At 42.8% G+C, this 22,795-nt stretch overlaps 1 protein-coding gene across 1 annotated transcript in view; it reads left to right on the top strand.

Annotated features, from left to right (window-relative positions):
* The first annotated feature begins 261 nt into the window (after window positions 1-261).
* Window positions 262-22,795, top strand: part of LOC142254306 (uncharacterized) — a 58,494-nt gene continuing 35,960 nt past the window's right edge. Inside the window, exons 1-2 of the mRNA XM_075325354.1 lie at window positions 262-344; window positions 15,962-16,312. Of these exons, the coding sequence (XP_075181469.1) occupies window positions 263-344; window positions 15,962-16,312 (433 nt within the window). The 5' untranslated portion in view covers window position 262. The remainder of the gene's footprint in view (window positions 345-15,961; window positions 16,313-22,795) is intronic.

Here is a 22,795-nt window from a genome sequence, read left to right as displayed (position 1 = left end):
AAGGATGGGGCTATATCTTGAGTAAAACAGTCTTTGATGCCTGTAGAACGCGTCTCTGAATTCTCTTTTATTTCCATACTAAAAAAATAAAAGCTGACCGCTTGCTATGGAATTCAAAGTCCAGTTTTCCTGTTCGATTTTTCTTCACCATGTTTATTCTGCAGAAGTAAAAGTGAAAGAGAAGAAGTGCACAGGGCAGGGCAGGAAGTGCAGTTATGAATTAGAGACAGCACCATCAGCTCCGCTGTTTTAGATAATTAATATGGGGATCACACAATTCCTACCCCATATGTTCCCCCTGAAGACTGGGATCATAATCTTCAGCCTCATCAGCGTCTTAGCTGGTAAGTCTCCTCTATTACGGTTATCAGTGTGTTAGCTGTATATACAAAGTGAAAGTGCATGGAGAGACTGTAAAATGTCTCTCTTAAATGAAAGAAACTGTGTAGTTATAGGCTGTAGTCAGGGGCATAGCGCCAATACACTGTGGGGTATCATACATGGCTTGTGGGGCACTTTTGGTGTCATCACACTTTATGGCTGCCATGAAAGGGGAATCTAGGGGCTTCAGTAGAAGGAACATTACTTTGTAAGGGCTGCAAAGTTGTGAGATATGCTGTGACCCTGCCAAATATTTTTTTTTCACTGCTACACGTCTCTCCAATCTTTAGTTGGTTGTTATATATGTGACTATGTTGGGCAGTCACTATCTGCAAATTCATCATGAAAAAATTGATAATATATTTTCTCAAAAAGAGGAGAGTACAACGTCCAAATCACATCAAAATTAATTTTATTACATAACAAAAAATTGACAAATATTCCCACACCAATAAAAGAGATATATGCAGAGAATCAATATGATGACAGGACTAGCAGCATACAAAAAAATGGCATAAGTTTCTTATTACCATCCAGATAAAGTGACATGTGCCTGAAAGATCAAAAAAACTACTCTGGATACCAATACCCACTCCAGATAAAGTGTACATAGTGCCCAAATTGCACATATCCCACTAATGAGGTAGATAGGAAAACAGGATCCAAAGCTGTTGTAAAGTGAGCAATCAGCTAGTCACTCCCGGAGGTTTACAAGATATTACATGCCACCTCCCGGTAAAGAAACCATTTGTATTTACAATATGATAATCAAAGCGGAGGCACACTCTATGGTGCACGTGTTAAATACAATATATAAGCCGTAAGTATAATAACATACTCGTTACACCGCGCAATGAAAGTAAAGAATATATTTATAAATTACCTTAATGGAGGATATAACATGTGCTGCTGTCCTGAATGACCCGACGCGCGTTTCGAACCCGGCTTCAACAGGGGGCGTGCCGAACAAGAGGAAACACGGGAATTAAGTACTCATGTTCCACCAATCAGGGGGATCTGCAGCGCTCGCGTCAGCCTTTTACCGCCCTCATCAAAAAGGACTTCCTGTTAGGCGGCCATGGAACGCAACCTGCGTGTCAAGCACCGGAAGTTGTGCAGCGATGCAGGTTGGTCCCATAATATGCGCCCTTCATTCAGTTCCGGGAGGATCATGGCTGCGCGAGCGCATACTCCCGATGATACAAATGGATGTGAATATTCTAAAGCTCACATTAGGAAAAGGTGCCAGACTTCATTCTAGAAATTAAGTCCGCAGTGCCCCTATGGATTTATACATAGAATATATATGGAAAAAAACGCAAACATTTAATCACTAGAGCCCATCATGTTGCCGGCTATTACAATGCCAATTAAAGAACGTTGTGGAAGCTGACAACCGCAAGATGTACATGAACTTCAATTTATATTCAACATAGGATTTACCACATGAAGTGGATATCATACAGCCAAGACAAAAATATACATGTCTCAAAGAATATATGCATAAAATAATAATGGATAATATCAAAACAATCGCAGCTACTGATAACTCCTCTTATTTATTTTTTGAATGGAAAGAGTAGAGGAAAAAATCAAAGTCCAAAGCTGTCTAATAAAACTCTTGAATGTAAAGTCCATAGTTGTTCACAGCTTGAAGTTGCTGTCACAGAGGCCATGATGCGCCCGGCCAATACTTGAATCAGATGCATATAAAAAGACCGGGTTATCACAGATTCATCAGTAGATCTTGCTTAATCTTCGTACCCCCACATAATAAAAAGGAAATTCCTCCATCATCAAACACCGGTAACACAAAACATCAAGATGAGATGTATACCGGAAAATTCAAGTATGTGTGGATCCTGCTTCCTTCATATAACCCCACATAATCAGGCGGAAAATCCTCCCTACACGGACATGCTGGACTCAGAATATTAATAATCTAGAGAAGAAAAAGATAAATAGTTATTAAACTGGCACCCCAATATTACCACCCAAGTTTGTTCCCGATTCCCTCAACGCCAGACACACTGCATAAATTGATAAAAACATCTAAAAACAATTAAAAACACACAGCGGAGTTGACGAGTGAATATAGACAAAACCTCACAAAAAGGCCCCAAAGCCCAAGGTCTCATTGAGACCCTGTGGACTGAGGGTACCCAACCTAAAGATCCAACGGCTTTCAATTCTAGCCAGAGTTTTTGCTAGATCTCCTCCCCTAATGCCAAGATCAACTTGGTCTATGGCCTTAACTTTAAGAGAGTGGGGGTTACAGCCATGAAATTCCTTGAAATGCCGTGGTAACGTCTTCAGCGTGGTATTGTCCTCCACAGTCTTGGCCTTAGCTATATCCCTGCAGTGCTCTCGTACCCATATCTTTAATTCATGAGTTGTGAGGCCCACGTACAGTTTCTTGCAAGGGCATTCCCCCAAATAAATGACCCCCTTTGAGGAACATGTCAGATGTGTCCTAATTTTAAACTTACGGGACCCATCAAAATTTTCAAAACTTTTAGATTTCGTCAGATTGGCACAAGCTTTACAAAAGCTACAAGGGAAAAAACCTTGATCAGATATAGGCACCATCTTTTTGTCCTTCCGCTGTGGGTCAAAGTGACTATGCACCAATGTATCCCTTAGGTTTCTTGACCTTCTGGCCGTAATAAGAGGTTTTTCAGACAATACTTTTTTCAGAATCGGATCGGAGCGCAGAATCCCCCAATATTTTGATATAATATTTCTCATTTCTCCCCAACGATTATGGTATGTGGTGATATAACGTACCTGTTCCATTTGTTCCTTCTTGTTGTCATTCAAATTTGTAGACATCCTATCATTGGCAAACAACAGAGAGCTCCTGGGGGTTTTCTTGGCCCGATAAAAACCTTTTCTGATAGTCTTTTTACTGTATCCTCTATTCAAAAAACGTTGCGCCAGTTCCCCTGCTTGTACTTCAAATGTTTCTGAACTAGAGCAAATTCTCTTAGTTCGTAGGAACTGCCCCGTTGGTATTCCTGTAATGACCGATTTGGGATGAGAAGAAGATGCGTGCAGAAGGCTATTGGTGGCAGTGCTCTTTCTGAAAATGGATGTAGATAGAAAACCATCATCAAGAGTTCTTACAAAAATGTCCAAAAAATCCAACTCCCTGCCTTGCTTAAACGTCAGCCTAATATTTTGGTCATTGTTATTCAATGTTTGCATGACTTCCTGCAATTCATTGGGGGTGCCATCCCAGATGAACAGAATGTCATCAATGTAGCGCATCCAATTATGGATGCTGCTACAACCCGGGATGGCCTCCCCCAAGAAGATATCACGTTCCCAGGCATCCAAAAATAGATTTGCATATGAGGGCGCACATGCCGACCCCATTGCTGTGCCTTGTATTTGCAGGAAGATTTTTCCATCAAACGTAAAAACGTTGTGGGTCAAAACAAATTCGAGTAAAAGGAGTAATAACTCGACCATATCCCCATTGATGGTACTATTATGTAAGAAGAAAGATACTGCCCGGAGACCATCAGTGTGTTTGATTGAAGTATACAAGGACTCGACATCGGCCGTAACCAGAACCATATTTGGATTCAGTTGAATATTGTCCAATCTACGTAGGGCCGATGTCGTGTCCTTGATAAAAGAGGGTAACTCCATAACCAATGGTTGCAAGTAGTGGTCAATCACATTACAGATAACCTCACATAACCCACCATTACCTGCTACTATGGGTCTTCCGGGAGGGTCCGTTAAGTTCTTATGTACTTTTGGGATAAGGTAAAGAGTCGCCAATCGGGGATGTAAATTTTTGATACACTCTATTAGTTTTTTCGGTATAATTCACTTTTCAAAAGCCGCCATCAGGATGGAGAGAAGTTCATCCTGAAAGGCAGGTAAGGGGTTACAAATCAATTTCTTATAACACTGACGTGCATTTAATAATTTGTAGGCTTGTCGTGTATACATGGTAATTGGCCAAATAACCATGTTCCCGCCTTTGTCGGCGGGCTTGAACAGTACATCATCCCATGCTTGTAAGTCCTTCAGTGCTTTTTCTTCACTCCTCGTTAGATTCCTAGGGCCCATCATGGAAGAAAACTGCTGCTGGAATTCCTGAGATACCATTCTCGTAAAAACCTCAATGGCCGGACACGAGTTAAAAGAGGGAAATTTAGTAGATTTTTTTTAACAAAGAATGAGGAAAATCACTCACCATTGTGGGTTCATTTTCCTCTTCTAATGATTGGAGTATGGCCAAAGCTTCCTTCTCCTGTGTAGTGGGCAAATCCGCAACATTTTCAGATTTACTGTATAATCTCTTGAAAAATAACTTTCTTGAAAATAAATGAAGATCTTTTATGGACGTGAATACATCTGCAGGACATGAAGGTGAAAAAAACAGCCCTTTACTCAACAAAGACACATGAGATTCAGATAAATCATGTTCAGACAAGTTGATTACCTTCAACTGCTGCTTATCTCCCATGGGCTCTAGTGATTAAATGTTTGCGGTTTTTTCCATATATATTCTGTGTATAAATCCATAGGGGCACTGCAGACTTAATTTCTAGAATGAAGTCTGGCACCTTTTCCTAATGTAAGCTATAGAATATTCACATCCATTTGTATCATCGGGAGTATGCGCTCGCGCAGCCATGATCCTCCCGGAACTGAATGAAGGGCGCATATTATGGGACCAACCTGCATCGCTGCACAACTTCCGGTGCTTGACACGCAGGTTGCGTTCCATGGCCGCCTAACAGGAAGTCCTTTTTGATGAGGGCGGTAAAAGGCTGACGCGAGCGCTGCAGATCCCCCTGATTGGTGGAACATGAGTACTTAATTCCCGTGTTTGCTCTTGTTCGGCACGCCCCCTGTTGAAGCCGGGTGCGAAACGTGCGTCGGGTCGTTCAGGACAGCAGCACATGTTATATCCTCCATTAAGGTAATTTACAAATATATTCTTTACTTTCATTGCGGTGCGCGGTGTAACGAGTATGTTATTATACTTACAGCTTATATATTGTATTTAACACGTGCACCATAGAGAGTGCCTCCGCTTTGATTATCATATTGTAAATACAAATGGTTTCTTTACCGGGAGGTGGCATGTAATGTCTTGTAAACCTCCGGGAGTGACTAGCTGATTGCTCACTTTACAACAGCTTTGGATCCTGTTTTCCTATCTACCTCATTAGTGGGATATGTGCAATTTGGGCACTATGTACACTTTATCTGGAGTGGGTATTGGTATCCAGAGTAGTTTTTTTGATCTTTCAGGCACATGTCACTTTATCTGGATGGTAATAAGAAACTTATGCCATTTTTTTGTATGCTGCTAGTCCTGTCATCATATTGATTCTCTGCATATATCTCTTTTATTGGTGTGGGAATATTTGTCAATTTTTTGTTATGTAATAAAATTAATTTTGATGTGATTTGGACGTTGTACTCTCCTCTTTTTGAGAAAATATATTATCAATTTTTTCATGATGAATTTCTTGTGTTTATGGGAGTGTCCTGATATTGATTGACCGTCTCTAAGTTTAGTCACTATCTGCAGTAGCAATTCTCATGCAGTTTCCTGTATATTCCTCTGCTGAGGCTGTTAAACTGATCTTTGTGTCCATAGTTTGGGACTTTATTTCCACTTTTTTGCTGTAGCTTGAAGATAATAGTCAAATATCATTGATATGCTGCTACCGGTTATTGTGTTGTGCTATTCATGATATAGTATGGCTTCATCTGAAGGAAATATTTGGAGGTCACTAGGGAATAGGAAAGCAGTGCCAGCTGCCAAGTGTAGGGAAGTCTTATAAATTTAGGGTGTACTAAACATAGACCTCTGGTGGCGGGGAAAGGGAGTTAAAATGAATCTGCCACCAGGTTTTTGACACCTTTCACACTACGTTTTTTTAACATGCGTCCTGAACGTTTTTTTGCTGCAAAAGCGGATCCAATGCAAATACGTTTTAATTTCAATGCATTTGCAATGGACGCACGTTAACATGCGTTGACATGCGTTTGCGTGCGTTATAGTGAGGATCCAGCGACTTGCAGAATTTTATCATTTTTCCAAATACTGTTTGCCACTGGATCCTGACTATACTGCACGCAAACGCATGTGAACGCTGGCATGCTGATAGACAGGATCCTGTTGGGCAGACACCAGCCTGGCGTGATCAGAGTCTCACTCTTTGTCGGTCTCTCTGTCTCTTCTGTCTCTTTCTCTGTCGGTCTCTCCCTCTTACCCCCTCTCTCATACTCAGCGATCCCCGATCACCAGCGCGGCGCTGCACGGCTGTCACACTGCTCTGGCGTCTTCTCCTCTTTTGAAAATGCCGGCTGCTCATTATTCCATCTTGTATTCCCTGCTTCCCCCGCCCACCGGCGCCTATGATTGGTTGCAGTCAGACACGCCCCCACACTGAGTGACAGCTGTCTCAATGCAACCAATCACAGCCGCCGGTGGGCGGGTCTAAATCGTGCAGTACAATAAATAAATAATTTTAAAAAAAAACCGGCATGCTGTCCCCCCCAATTTTGATACCAGCCAACGTAAAGCCACACGGCTAAAAGCTGGTAATCTTAGGATGGGGAGCCCCACGTTATGGGGAGCCTCCCAGCCTAAAAATATCCGCCAGCAGCCGCCCGGAATTGCCACATCCATTAGATGCAACAGTCCCGGGACTCTACCCGGCTCATCCCGAATTGCCCTGATGCGGTGGCAATAGGGGTAATAAGGAGTTAATGGCAGCCCATGTGGTGTGCGGTGATGATGGGGGTGGTAGTGTATGCATATGTGCTATGATGATGGGGATGGTAGTGCCTGCGTGTGTGCGGTGATGATGGGGGCAGTAGTGTTTCTCTCTCTCTCTCTTTTTTTTTCTCTCTCTCTCTTTTTTCCCCTCTCTTTTTTTCCTCTCTCTTTTTTCTGTCTCTTTCTCTCTCTCCTCTCTTTTTTCTCTGTTTTTCTCTTTTGTTTTCTCTCTTTTCTTCACTCTCTTTTTCTCTCTTTCTCTCTCTTTCTCTCTCTCTCTTTTTTCTCTCCCTCTCTTTTTTTCTCTCTCCTCTCTTTTTTTCTCTCTCTTTTTCTTTCTTTCTCTCTCTTTCTCTCTCTCTTTCTCCATCTGAATTTCTAGTCTATCACGTTCAGTTCCACTGACTCCCGATCACATGACTCCAAAACCCACACATAATTTCAAGTGAGAGGATCCTGTGAAATAACACATGCGTTTTCATGCGTTTCTCCTTGGAAAAACAGGATCCGCTTTTGCATTAAAAAAACATTCAGGACGCATGTTAAAAAAACGTAGTGTGAAAGCTTCTGAGAGCTGCATAACGTAGGGGCAGAGATCCTGATTCCAAGGGTGTTTCACCTGCACCTGTTACAAACACATATACTGTAGTTACATAGTTACATAGGATGAAAAAAGCCCTAGGTCCATCTAGTTCACCCTTCCTCCACCAGTTCTACATTTTGTCACTAAAGCTGGGTTTACACACTGAAACTTTCTAGCGATCCCACCAGCGATCCCAACCTGGCCGGGATCGCTACAAAGTCTCTGGTGAGCTGTCAAACAGGCAGACCTGGCCAACGACGCAACAGCGATCCGGACCTGCAGAGCGACCTAGCTGGTTGTTGGGGACGTGTCAAAGCTGCTATTTGAAAGGGAAGTCGCTGTAACGTCTCCTTTACACACTGAGACTTTCTAGCGATCATGCTGCACAGCGGGAAACAAAGGACCTAGGAATGGTCCTGAACGATTTGTAGCGATCACAACTTCACAGCAGGGGCCAGGTCGCTGATAGGTTTCACACACTGCAATGTCGCTGGGGAGGTCGCTGTAACGTCACAAAACCGGTGACGTTACAGCGATGTTGTTTGCGATGTTGCAGTGTGTAAAGCCACCTTAAGTCACTTATAACCAACAATGTTGTGTACAGAGGAAATCCTCCAGCCCTTTTTTTAAAAGCTGTTAGGCTATATGCTCACTTTGCTTTTTACCTGCTTTTTCGCTGCTTTTTCAACTGCAGCGTTTTAATGCCAAAATGCATGCGTTCTGCTTTTCAAGCAAAGTCTATGGGAATTTGGGATTTCTTGTGCGCACTATGCTGTTCAAAACGCTGCGTTTTTGTTGCAGAAACTTTGGGCAAAAACTCTGCTTTTAAAGAAGCAACATGTCAATTGTTTTTGCCATTTGCATTTTGAACTGCAAGTACCTCGACGCAAAGTGCGCAAGTAGCCTAAAAGAGTTTTTGCCCAACTTTCTGCCACAAAAACGCAGCGTTTTGAACAGCATAGTGCGCACAAGAAATCCCAAATTCCCATAGACTATGCTTGAAAAGCAGAACGCATGCATTTTGGCATTAAACGCTGCAGTTGAAAAAGCAGCGAAAAAGCAGGTAAAAATGCAAAGTACGCACATAGTCTTAGTATTGTCTTTGGAAGGAATAAGTCATGTGCCAGTCCTTTATATTGAGCACACATGTATTTATACATATAAATGAGATCTCCTCTGAGACGTCTTTTTTCTAAGCTAAACATATCTAACTTTTTCAACCTGTCATCATATGGGCGGCCTCCATTACTCATCATATGGGCGGCCTCCATTACTCATTATACGGGCGGCCTCCATTACTCATCATACGGGCGGCCTCCATTACTCCTCATACGGGCGGCCTCCATTACTCCTCATACGGGCGGCCTCCATTACTCATTATACGGGCGGCCTCCATTACTCATCATATGGGCGGCCTCCATTACTCATCATACAGGCAGCCTCCATTACTCATCATACGGGCGGCCTCCATTCCTTGTAGTAGTCTAGTTGGCGCCTTTGAACTGACTCTAACTTCTGAATGTCCTTTTTAAAATGTGGAGCCCAAAACTGGATCCCATATTCCAGGTGTGGCCTTTCAAGTGATTTATAGAGGGGTAACAATACGTTGGGATCACGGGATCTAATCTCTCTTTTTATACACCCTAAGGCTATTTGCTCCAAGGTAGTTGCAGTTCTAAACACAATCTCTGGCAGAAATTGTTTTTGCCCAAATTGTGTAGGACCACAAAAAAGCTTTAAATACGCTTGCGTTTTTACCGCGTTTTACCGCATTTTACATGCTTTTTCCTTGCTTAAAGTCAGATGCGTTTTGATTAAAAAGACACTACTAAATAAAGTTTAAACATACAAACACTATGAAAAAATAGAAAAAAATGATAACAAATATCGCAATTAAAATCATACACAAAATTGCAAATTTTATTATAGTTATCAATGTGTTGTAATATTTCTGACTAAAGTAACGATATATTTTGGATTTTTATTCATTTAATTGTCGGACTATGTGTGTCTGTAAAGGGACATATCATGCCATTAATATAACGTTAAAAATGCATGCGTTTATTTTCAAAAAAGCATGTTTTCTGCACCAAAAAAGCATGTAAAACGCTTGGATTTTGATTGTTTGTGCATTTTGAAAGCTCTAACTGACTCCAATGTTAGCAAAACGCTGCCAAAATGGCAAAAACAATTGACATGTTACTTCTTTAAACGCTGAGTTTTTGCCAAATTTTCTGCAACTAAAACGCTGCGTTTTGAAAAGCATTGTGCGCACAAGAAAGTCCAATTTCCCATAGACTTTACTGTAAAATCAAAACGCATGCATTTTGGCATTAAAACGCTGCAGTTGAAAACGCTGCGGAAACGCAAGTAAAAATACAAAGTTCACACATAGCCTAAAATCTTGTTGGCTTTAGCAGCTGCTGCCTGACATTGAGAGCTGCTGCTCAGCTAATTTGTAATGAGAATACCCAAGTCCTTCTCCTGTTCTGTAGTCCCGGGTTTACTTCCATTTAATGTATACGCAGTTATAGGATTACTCCGTCCTAGGTGCATTACTTTACATTTATCAACATTAAATCTCATTTGCCAAGTATCTGCCCATTCTGACATCTTATCCAGATCTGTTTGTAATATGGTACTATCAAGGTCAGTTTTTAATATCCTACATAGTTTGGTGTCATCAGCAAAGACTGACACTTTACTATCAATCCCATCCACAAGGTCATTAATAAAGAGATTAAAAAGAATCGGTCCTAGCACAGATCCCTGCGGCACCCCACTGCTGACTATAGCCCATTTAGAGAATGTACCATTTATGACTACTCTTTGTTTCCTATCTTTTAGCCAATTCCTTACCCAGTTGCATATAGTTTCCTCTAGTCCTTGCTTCTGGAGCTTTAGTATAAAGGCCCTGTCACACCCACAGATAAAGCTTTGGTAGATCTGTGGTTGCAGTGAAATCATGGACATATTGTTCCATTTGTACACAGCCACAAACCTGGCACTGATTGTCCACAATTTCACTGCAACCACAGATCTACCACAGGTCTACCACAGATCTGCCACAGATCTACCACAGATCTGCCACAGATCTACCACAGATCTACCACAGATCTGCCACAGATCTGCCACAGATTTATCTGCGTGTGTGTGACAGGGTCTTAAGGCTATTATGTGGTACAGTATCAAATGCCTTTGCAAAGTCCAAATAAATCACATCAGCTGCATTACCAATATCCAGGTTGGCACTTACCCCCTCATAGAACCCCAGCAGGCTGGTTAGACATGACTTATCTTTCATGAATCCATGCTGTCTGTCAGTTATATTATTTTCTGCAATATATTTTTGCATGTCATCCCCTAAAATGCCAGGCTTACTGGACGGTAGTTGCCTGGATCTACCCTCTTACCTTTCCTAAATATCGGTACCACATCAGCAATCCTCCAATCCTGAGGCACCAACCCCGTTACAAGAGAGTCTAAAAAGATGAGATACAGCGGTCTGTCGATTACGGAGCTCAATTCCCTCAATATTCGTGGATGAATGCCATCTGGCCCGGGGGATTTGTCAATGTTTAATTTACTCAGACGCAGGCGTACTTCTTGTGTTAAATTAATTATGAAATCAGCACACATGTGTGGGGATTACAGCGAGCTCGCCACCAGAGCCCATGGTAACCGCAGGGGCGCGACCAAAGACATACCACTACATCCTTGGTTGTAAAAGGGTTAATCAGCAGTAGATTATCATTACAGGTTGTGCAGCATATGCATGAGCTCTAGACACAAAAAGTCTATATGCACAAAAGAAAGCAGGGTGGGTCATAACAAAGAATCACCACACTACTTCTGAGCTACTCCAATAGTATATCAAGAACAGAGAACTAAGAGTAGAAAGGCTTCAAATAATCAATTTATTAGTACAAAATCATAAAAATAGAAAACTCAAGGTCATAAGACCATAACAGGTAATAAGGCACAATAGAGGACAAGATGACAAAGAATGGGCAATAAAAATCGGGTGACTGCACATCCAATACAATTAATGCTCAATCTCTAGCCCCCACACATAGGCCACACGTGTGAAAAGGAGTAGGAGGGAAAGGGTATCAAATTGCTTATATAGTATCAATGCATACAACTTCCAATGAACATGTGAGCCATGCCAAGAGTAATATCAAAACAGGCAGGCAGTAACGTTAGGACACATGCATCATGCACCCCAAAATGTATAAATGAGGGAAAACCAGGAGGTTCATTATAATTAGAAAGATCAAAAAGGGGGAAGCACTGATGCATGTGTACATTACTCAGTAGACAGACTGCAAACCTGTATGATACAATGTAGTACAAGAGGACGTGCAGCTAAATCCGGGGGTGGCGGGGAGGGTAACCCCCCAATGCAGGACTCCAACGTACATTTCCATGAGCTCTGTATAACTGCTAGATCTGCAGCAGAGAGAACAGTGATTTTATCAATATGACAGCAAACAGCTCAGTAAGTGACACATTGCTGAAATCAGGGTCTCTGTCTCTACATTATGCTGCTCTCAGATGGAGGAGCAAAAACCTGGTGACAGATTCCCTTAAGGCTATGTGCACACTAGAAAAAGGAATTTTCTTAAGAAATTTCTTAAGAAATTTTCTTAAGAGTGAAGGATTAGTGCACCTGCGTTAAAAAACGCATCAAAAACGCACCTGCGTTTTTACCGCGATTTGGCGCGTTTTTGGTGCGTTTTTACCGCTGGTTGCTCCCTGCGTTATTGTGCCATTATCTATGGTAACTAACGCAGTTAGCTGCAGAAAAGAAGTGACTGCTCATTCTTTTTCTTAAGAAAATCTACTGAAAGAATTTTCTTAAGAAAAAAACGCAGTGTGCGCACAGCTAATTTTTTTTCCCATAGGTTTTGCTGGGGAATGTCTGCAGAAAGGTTACAAGAATTTCTCAAGAAATTTCTGCAGCAAAAACGGACCAAAAACGCAGGTAAAAAACGCAGTGTGTGAACACAGCCTTAAAGGGAATCTGTCATCAGAAATTTTGCTTTAAACCTAAGCGTTTCCCCCTCTGCAGCTCCTGGGCTGCATTCTAGCAGGTTCCTGTACTTTTTGTAGTCCCTTTTAAACCAAATTAAATACTTTATAAACTTGTACCTTTTGCTATGTAAATTTTGTAAATCGTCCATGGGGACGGGCTCTCTGGTGACCGTTGCTGTTCCTCCAGCAGATTTACGCCGCCCCCCAACGCTGAATTTCATATCTCAGGATGCCGCCCCTGGGCGCCCGTGGTCCCGCGCATGTGCTGCGCGACTGTAGCGGGACTGTGCACTGTGTGCACGTGTGACCGCTGGTGACGTTTTGCGCAGGCACGAGGTTATGGGCGGCGCTGTGAGTGTCATCAGCAAGTGCCGCCCATAACCTCGTGACTGCACTTTCCCCTCTTCCTCCAGCGTTCTGCGCAAGCGCTTGCTGGCCAGATGACCCGACGTCACTTCTTTCCCATCTTGCCCTGCTGCAGGGTAAGATGGGAAGGAGGTGACGTCGGGTCATTTGGCCGGCGAGCGCTTGCGCAGAATGCTGGAGGCAGTGGGGGAAAGTGCGGTCACGAGATTATGGGCGGGCACTTGCGATCCAATCACAGCGCCGCCCATAATCTCGTGCTTGTGACAGGGCGGCGTCCTGATGGATGAAATGGAGCGTGGGGGGACGGCGTCAATGTGCTGGAGGAACAGCAACAGTCAGCAGAGAGCCCGCCCCCATGGACGATTTACAAAATTTACATAGCAAAAGGTACAAGTTTATAAAGTATTTAATTTGGCTTAAAAGGGGCCAAAAAAAGTACAGGAACCTGCTAGAATGCAGCCCAGGAGCTGCAGAGGGGGAAACGCTTAGGTTTCAAGCTAAATTTCTGATGACAGGTTCCCTTTAAAGATCTTCTATCAAAGTAGCAAAATTGAGCATTTATCCTGACAAATCAAAGTTTAAATTCCAAACTCTATCTCTATTTGATTCTGTTAGTAATAATCAGTATGATACCATAAATATACAACAAAACTTAGAAGGAAATGACAAAATATCTAAAGAAAAACAAACTTAAGGTATATATGAAATGATAATATATCAACCCACCTCAATCATGGCAAAAAAGATGAACAAGAAAATGCATATTTTTAAAAAAACAAACAAACTACAATTGGCTTTAAAAACAACACAAAAGTTAATACTGGTAAAAAAAAAAAAGACTGGCAGGGTTATCTATGCTATTTATTATAACAGTAGTAACCTGCAATAAGTAGCAAATGAGAGGGCACTAATAATGTAGAAAAGTGGTATAAACTAGTTTATAAATGCTTTAATGCAAACCCTGCATAATGAAGCTTTCCTGTTCCCCGGCCATGAACAATGACGAGTGCTTTAGTTCGGAGTTTGGGGGATGTAAGTATACAAACCACTCGAGCGAGCATCGCTGTGCTCAGATACGCTCGGCCCAGTGCGAGCCATTCAAACACTGGGGTATCGGATGTAGCGTTCACGATAAAAAAAACCAAAACACAACACCCTTTCTTGCCTGGAAGTATTCTGCTTATAGCTGGCTGTATGTGGGCTGAACTGCCCAATCAGTGACTTCCAATGGGGTTCAGGTCAAGTCCGGGTCCCAAACTGAACTTTATCTAAAGTCTGACTGAACTGAATGTCAATGGGTCTGCTCGTCTCTAAACGTAACCTTAGAGGGGTTGTCCCCTTTCAGAACATCCCAGTGCCTAGGTGTAATGTCTTATAAAATAAACAAACTGTGCTTTAGTCACCTTCCCCAGGTCTAGCGCCGAGTTCCAACGGCTACTTCCTGGGGTCTGTTATCATCTGCAATGCTGGCGTCACGTCTGAGCTCAGCATCTCTACCCGTACTGGTGGAACTGTAGCGCCCCTGAACCCATCAGGGCACTACAAGGTACTGCATCCCGCCAAAGATGCAGGGCCTTCCCCCAGGGACCAGTGCTGGCAACCGCAAAACACATTAAATCCCAGTTTTCCCTCATCCCCACAGACTGGTGACAGAGTAGAATTGGACCCAATAGGTGGGCACCCAGAAGTGGAGACGATCCAGTCCACTAGACTACGACCAGGTGGGAGGGGACAAACAGACAGTCAGTGAGTAGAGTGTGGAAGTGAGAGGGGACGGATGCGACTGCTCTGACTCAGGAGTGTAACGGTGACCTGAAGGCCTAGGCGTGTGGTTGCCGGTGGAGTACAACGAAGTACTCCCAGAACCAAAGCCCTAGGTCAGGCAAACGCTCCAGGCAGACCTGACAAAATCTGCACAGTGAGGGGACCATCCAGGACTTCACTGACCCTAGAAGTCCAGGGGCACCAGCAGTAACGGGAGAACCAGGGACCGGAACGGAATACCGACCCTACAGGGTTCACACTGCCCACTATGCGGACCAGAGACTGAGAGACAAACAGGAGGGGACCCACAGATGCTCCAAGCCACAGGGACCCACCAACTTGAGAGAGGTGCAGGGGAAAGAAGCCACCAGGTCATCAACCCGGCACTGGCACTAAGGGGACCAGAGGTGAATACCAGCCTTCCTCCGGGTACCAGTTACCATCTACTGTGAGTAAAGAGAACCAGTTGCACAGCGACCCCTCGTGTGGCCTCCCTGTCTTTCCGCGCCTAACTCCATCTACCCCCCTGGGGCCCTAGCCCTACTTTCGGAGGGCCCAACATCCAGGCTGCTGTCAACACCGGCCCCAGCGGAGAGACTGTGCAGCGGCGGTTCCATCACCATAACCGCAACCCGCGAGTGGCGTCACGACATAAACTTTATTGAACATTCCCTTGTAAATAAACCCCTTTTAAAGCGACCCCCAGGGTCACGGAACCGGGCAACGGCCACAAAGTAACACATCCCAGTAGTACACCGCCCGGGACCTAGTACCCCATAGCCCTGGGCGGCACAGAACGCCTCATTCAGAGCCGTTACACTCACTAATTAACCAGCGAGAGCAGCAAGGAAGACTCAAACCTGGGGCTGGGGAGGGTGAATAAAGTATGGGAGGAGTGGGGTAATAATAAATCGCACCCAGAGACCATCATTTTCTGAACGGGAACAGTCCATGTAATTATTTTTATTTGCACCAAATTGATTATATGCCTTTATTTTTTACTATGTAGGGCAAATAAAACATGCTGTATAAGGGTTCTGCTAAATAGATTATTTTTGTCTATCTTTCAGCTAATTTACAAATCCACAGGATCGAATCCCCTATAGAGGCTCTGCTGGGTCATGACATAGTCCTCCCTTGTCACTTTTATGACTATAAGACTTCACCTCTGGATCTTACTAAAGTTTCTGTGCGCTGGACTATGAAAACATCAGAAACCAAAGAAGAACGTGTTTATTTTTTTGATGGTACAAATCACATCCCTAACAGAACTGGGTCATATATACCAGACAGTAGGCTGATGGAAGGATATGGAGGTCTGCACCTACCCAACCTTCAGTTCAGCGATGAAGGAGAATACACCTGTAATGTTATCGTCACTCCTGATAAAGCAACAAGTAAAGTCACTCTGCAGATATCAGGTAAGTGCTGCGATCAGAGGCACAGCGGAGGATGGGGCTCATAGGACATTTCTGGAGATGCTGAACAGTGCAGATCAGGGCTGTGCAATCCAACACTCACAAAACTGCAAGCACTAAACTGGTATTGACTACAATTACTGTGGGGCGGTAGAGTTTATGGTTCCTTTGCTTTGTAGCTACAATGGAACCTTGGATTACGAGCATAATTGGTTCCGGGAGTGAGCTCTTACATCAAGTTACTCTTGTATCAAAGCAAATTTTCCCATAGGAAATAATTGAAACGCAGATAATTCGTTCCACAACCCAAACATATTTACTGTATTTATACAAACTTATTACAGTAACACAAAATAATGTAGTGTATTCATATAAAATTATTACAGTACAGTGATACAAAATACTGTACAGTAAAAAACAAAAACAAATTAAACTGCACTTTAGCTTATAATAAAATTGTTGGTGTGCGGGAGGTATAGTATAAGCAATGTGCTGCACTGGTTAGCCGAAAGAAAGTATATACAGTGGAACCTCGCTTAACGAGTAACCCACTTAACGAGAATTTTGCTTAACAAGCAAAGCTTTCTGTAAATTTGTAACTCGATTTACGAGAAAGCTTTGCTGTACGAGCAAAATCCTCACTGCACACACTTCCGGTTCCATACATCCACCGCACTCTGACCCGCACTTGCAGTCCACACAAGCACAGACATGCACGCACAAAACACACACAAACACACACGCACATACAGTATTCTGCTCACCTTACCTTCCATTCCACCGCCGGTCTCATGGTTCTTGTAGTTCCCGGGTACATTGCGACGTCCTTGCGGCGAACTACAACACCCAGGAGGCCTGCGATGGAACGGAAGGTAAGGTGAGCATATAATATAACATAACATGTGTACATTTTGTTTAATCGCCGGGCTCCTGGGTCCTGTAGTTCGCCGCTGCGCTCCACTCCAGGCTGTGTATCGGCATCCATAGCGACGAGGCAGGAACTTCCTGTCACCGCTACTGTAAGGCAGCGCGCTGGCCAATCAGAGGCAAGCGGCTCTGCCTTTGACGTCAGCGCTCTGGCCGCAGAAGTTCCTCCCTCATCGTTATGGTAACGCGATACACAGCCCGGCCCCGCACCAGAGAACAGCAAGTCCCAGGAGACCGGCGATGCAACGGAAGGTAAGGTGAGCATATATGTGCGTGTGCGTGCCTGCTTGTGTGAGTTTGTGTGTGTTTGTCCGTGTTTGTGTGTGTTTGTGCATGTGTGGAATGACAGAATAGGGGACCAGGATGGGACATTTAACAAGTTGTGGAACGAATCATCTGCATTGCAATGATTTCCTATGGGAAATCTCGCTTTGCTGAACGAGTAACTTGGTTACCAAGCACAGTCCCAGAACGGATTGTTCTCGTTAACCAAGGTTCCACTGTACTGTATATATACTATATGCACAAATGCAAATTGATAGACATACTATATAGTATATACTGTACTGTACAATGGTATACTGTGTATAGTATACAGTACATATGTACAGAAAGTTACCTCCAGAGCGGGTCAGGCCACGGTGAAAGGACAGAACCAGACGTGCGATCGGTGAGTATTTGCTCTTCTTGCAAATCACTGCTCTTAAACCAAGTTACAAGTTTGTAAAAAGCTTTGCTTGTCTTGCAAAACGCTCTTAAACCAAGGTTCCACTGTACTTTAAAGATTCAATAATCCAGAGGAAGAAAAGCGGCAACACTCCATCCGTGGCCAAACAACTTTATTCTGCTATCGCAGACAACCGCCGGAGCAGTGGGGAGACAAGGAGGTGAGGAGTGGACAACAGCCGTAGCGTGAAACAGGCTGTCGTCCACTCCTCACCCCCGCACCTCCTTCTCTCCTCACTGCTCCGGCGGTTGTCTGCGATAGCAGAATAAAGTTGTTTGGCCACGGATCGAGTGAGTTGCTGCTTTTTTTCCTCTGGATTATTGAACTTTTCACCGCTTTACATGCTGAGCACCGCTCGACAAGGCAACTTCAACCAAGGAGCACGCAAAGTCCAGGAACCGCTGACCGTCACGGAACTGTGAGTACGGCCCCACTGCATGGCATTTGGTGCTGCAGTGCCCGACCTCTTTCTTTATAACTGTACTTTAAAGAGTTTTGTTAGATTAAAAAACAGCTAAACAGATACATAAAAAAAGCTCTGTCTCTATTCTAATATTGCATTGCATCTTTAAGTGCCATATTGGGAAATTATTATTTTTTTTAACTATTCATTTTAGTCCTGCAGTGTATTACAATACAAGCATAGATGAGATTTTCTCAAGTCTGATGCACAAAAATCACCAGCATAAACTGATTTATCATGCATATCTGCAGCCAGTCAATTTATGCTGTGGACTTTTATACAGAGGATTTCCTTGATTAGGGTATGTTAAATTACATAGGTTGGAAAAACACAGGTGCATCAAGTTCACCCTTTCTCTCCACTAGTTATACATTTTCTATTGCTAGATTATTTAGAACCCACAGTACCATTTGAAAATCACTCAGTCCTTTTATTGAAAGCTGTTCTAGTATCTGCCATTACTACCTCTTGTGGTCGGCATTCCACAGTCTGACTGCTCTAACTGTAAAGAACCCTTTCCTATTTAGCTTCTGGAAACGCCTTTCCTTCACTAGCAGTGAGTGCCCCCTGGTCTTTTCTAAGGTTTTTGGAAGGAATAAGGCTACGACCGCACTTTGCGTTTCCAAATGCGTTTCCATTGCTTTTTGGTTGCGTTTACAGAAGCACCTTTTTCATGCCAAAATGCATGCGTTTCCATTTTCCATTAAAACCAATGGCAAAAGTAGTTTTCCCGACCGCACTTTGCGTTTCTAAACGCTAGTTAAAATTTGCATATTTTGTGGCAAAAACCATGCGTTCAAAGAAGCAACATGTCAATTGTTTTTGCCATTTTCGGTCAGTTTTGCTAACATTGAACTCAATGAGAAATGGCAAAATGCACCCAAAATCCAAATTCCTCCGTTTTACATGCTTTTCACCTGCTTTTCCATAGCGTTTTGGAGACCAAAAACGCATGCTTTTCAGCCATAAAATTAAAGGATTATAATGTTCCTTTACACACACACAAAACCCGACAATTTAAATGATTTAAATTAATAAAATATACCTATTTTACCCTAAAATTGTGTTTAACCGCTATAATTTCATTAAAAATTAACATTTTTATTATAGTTTTAATAAATGCTTATTTAAACCATTTTTTTCTCTTTTTTCATTTATTTTGACCAATACAACTTTATTTGACTGTCTTCTTCTTCAAAACGCATCCATCAAAACGCAAGTGAAAAAGCAGGCAAAAAGCGCTGAAAACGCATGTAAAACGCGGAAAATACGCATGCGTTTTCAGTGCTAAATTTCTGGAAAAGGCAACTTTGGTCAAATCAATTAAGGCAAAAAGGTGCGTTTTGAACTGCAAGTAGGAGAACGCAAAGTGCGGTCGTACCCTAAGTCATGTGCCGTCCTTTATATTGACCACACATGTATTTATACATATAAATGAGATCTCCTCTGAGACGTCTTTTTGTAAGCTAAACAAGCCCAACGTTTGCAACCTTTTATCATATGGGCAGACTTCCATCCCCTGTCATAATCTAGTTGCCTGCCTTTGAACTGACTGTAACTTCTAAATATCCATTTTTTACATTTGGGGCCCAAACTAGATCCCATATTCTAGATGTGGCCTTACAAAAGTGATCTATACAGGGGTAACAATACCTTGGGATCACAGGATTGTATTGTTTTTTTTACAACCCTTAAAATGTCTTTGCTTTTGCAGCTGCTGCCAGACATTGAGTGCTGCTGCTCCTCAGCTTACTTGTAACCAAAATACCCAAGTCCTTCTCCTGTTCTTTAGATTTCCATTTAAAGTTTATGTAGCAATACAATTGCTATATACAGTAATGCAGGGGCCACACGGGGCAACTGCGATCCTGGCATGACACTCGCCTCACACCGTCAGCACAGCGGGAGCCAAGTGTCATGCGAGTGTCACTGCAACTGAGGTCCGATCTTGCGGAGGGGGAGGACCGGCACGGAGGAGGATTCAGGGGACTGAAGAAGAGGTGAAACGCGCGTAGGGACAGGTGGGATATCCAGAGCTGCTGCGGAATAGGTCAGTACTGCACTATGATACTGGAGTGATTATGTCGTATTGGTTGGGAATTGCCCACAGCAAACCACTGAATGCATGTTATGAGCTGGGTATAGAGGGCCTTTATTCTCTATACCAAAAACACTTAGATGCAGATGGCACATGGCTGGGTGTTCAGTCACTAGGGAACAGCATTAGGAAGTAGTGACCTTGGTCACATGATTGCTACATGGTGTATGTGACATTTGGTCACAGTAATGTGCCTAATACATATTTTATTACTAATTATATACACACCATGTATGTAATTTTGACATACATGTATGTACTATGTGATTGAAAACGTATATGACTTTTTGTAATACTCTGTACTATGTGTATTATACAGTAAGATCTTGACCATAATAAGTGTGAACTAATTCGCATGCAGTTCTGTTAATCCCATTCAGGACTCCTTGTTATATTATTTTAATGTACAATTAATAAACTTCATATTTTATTGAATTTGGAATCGTACCACTCTTTCTCTGTTGTTCATACCACTCCTGTTTACTGTCTACCTCTCCCTGTCTGTCCGTTCCTGATCTGTTTGTTCTCCTCCCTCATCGGTACTCTGGCTTCCCGCCTTCTGACCACGTTCCTGACTCCGTCTCCCGTCTCTCCCTTTGGCATATCCGTGACTCCTCGGCTCTGATCCTCAGCTATCACCTGACCACGAAATGTCTCTCCCTATACTACTGTTTAGCCCTCCTGCTGCCGACTCGGATTACGGACTACTCTACTGCCCTCTAGTGGTCTGCCTGCTATCTGCACTCTGAGGCTACATTGCTTGCATTGCTTGTAGCTTCAGCTTCCCTCATAGTGCAGTATCACAATACAGAGAACAGACTAAAACCGTAATATCAAAAACGTAACAAAAACTCATATAAAAAAGGCAATCAAAAATGCAATAAAAAAAACATAAGTAACCTAATTTACTTAATAAGGGCATAGCTGATGCAGGAATTCTGCAACATCAAAATCTCACCAAAATCTTATTATGGGAACGTAGTTTTAAGGCCCAGTCACACACAACGACTTACCAGCAATCTCGACAACGATACAACCTGATAAGGATCGTTGGTAAGTCGCTGGGAGGTCGCTGGTGAGATGTCACACAGTCAGGCCTTACCAATGAGGCAGTAACGATACAGGTCGCAGTAGCGACCTGTATAACGATCTCGGCAGTCACTGTGACCCTGTCACACAGTGTCAAACACAGCGATGTGTCCTGCCCAGCAGGACATCGCCTTTGAAGAAAATGGTCCGGGACATTCGGCAACGACCGGCGACCTCACAGCAGGGGCCTGATCGCTGGTAGGTGTCACACATAACGAGATCGCTAGCGAGATCGTTGCTGCGTCACAGAAACCGTGACTCAGCTGCGATCTCGTTATCAATCTCGTTGTGTGTGACGGGGTCTTTAGGATAGGGTCACACAGATTTCTTTTGTTTCTCAAGCGGTTTTGAAGCTCTTTTATATCTTGAGGCTTTTGATCGGTTTTTATCACCTTTTTTTTGTATCAAGAAGTAACGCATGTTAGGTGTTTTCTCATATAAAGCAGCTCTACACTTTACAAAAGAAATCAATAGGAAGGCTAAAAAAAAAGACACCTAGGTGGATATTGTTTAGCATTTTGCACCTGTTTGTGAAGATTTTTTGTTTTAAAAACACTAGCGTTATATACATTGCTTAAAAATATTTAAAAACCCTGAGAAAAATTGCAAACAAAATGTAAAACAAAATAAATTAAAGTTAACAGAAAATGACGAAAAGAAACATTAACAAAATGTTTCAGGACAAAAAAAAAAAAAATGAAATCACCAATAATCTTCTTGTACCTTCCCACAGGTCAAAAATGCAGCTGAAAATCCTCAGCGCAAATTGTTCTATGTTGTCAATTTATGCTGAATATGTCAGTGCATATTTCTCCATTTTTAATGCCTGGATGAGTGAGAAATCCACAAATATTCCACAATAAGATTTCACAGTGTTTTTATCTCTGCACAAATCTGCAGCAGATACAACACACAATGCCCCAACTACCAGGATAAAATTTGTATTAAATGTCAGGAGAATTTACTTCTATCAATGGATGACCAAAGATGTCTGAGTTCATAGGCAAGTTTAGTACTTGCATACAAGGAGACAGTGTCGATTCACCTCTAAGGCTGCGTGCCCACGATCACGGTTCACAGTGTTTTGGATGTGCGTGTTTTTGCTGCGTCCAAAACGCTGCGTTGTACAGTACAAGCACAGTGGATGGGATTTATAGAAATTCCATGCCCACTGTGCCTTTC

This window comes from Anomaloglossus baeobatrachus, chromosome 10, assembly GCF_048569485.1.
Source record: "Anomaloglossus baeobatrachus isolate aAnoBae1 chromosome 10, aAnoBae1.hap1, whole genome shotgun sequence".
Lineage (NCBI taxonomy): Eukaryota > Metazoa > Chordata > Amphibia > Anura > Aromobatidae > Anomaloglossus > Anomaloglossus baeobatrachus.
This window is presented reverse-complemented; position numbering and strand designations above follow the sequence as displayed.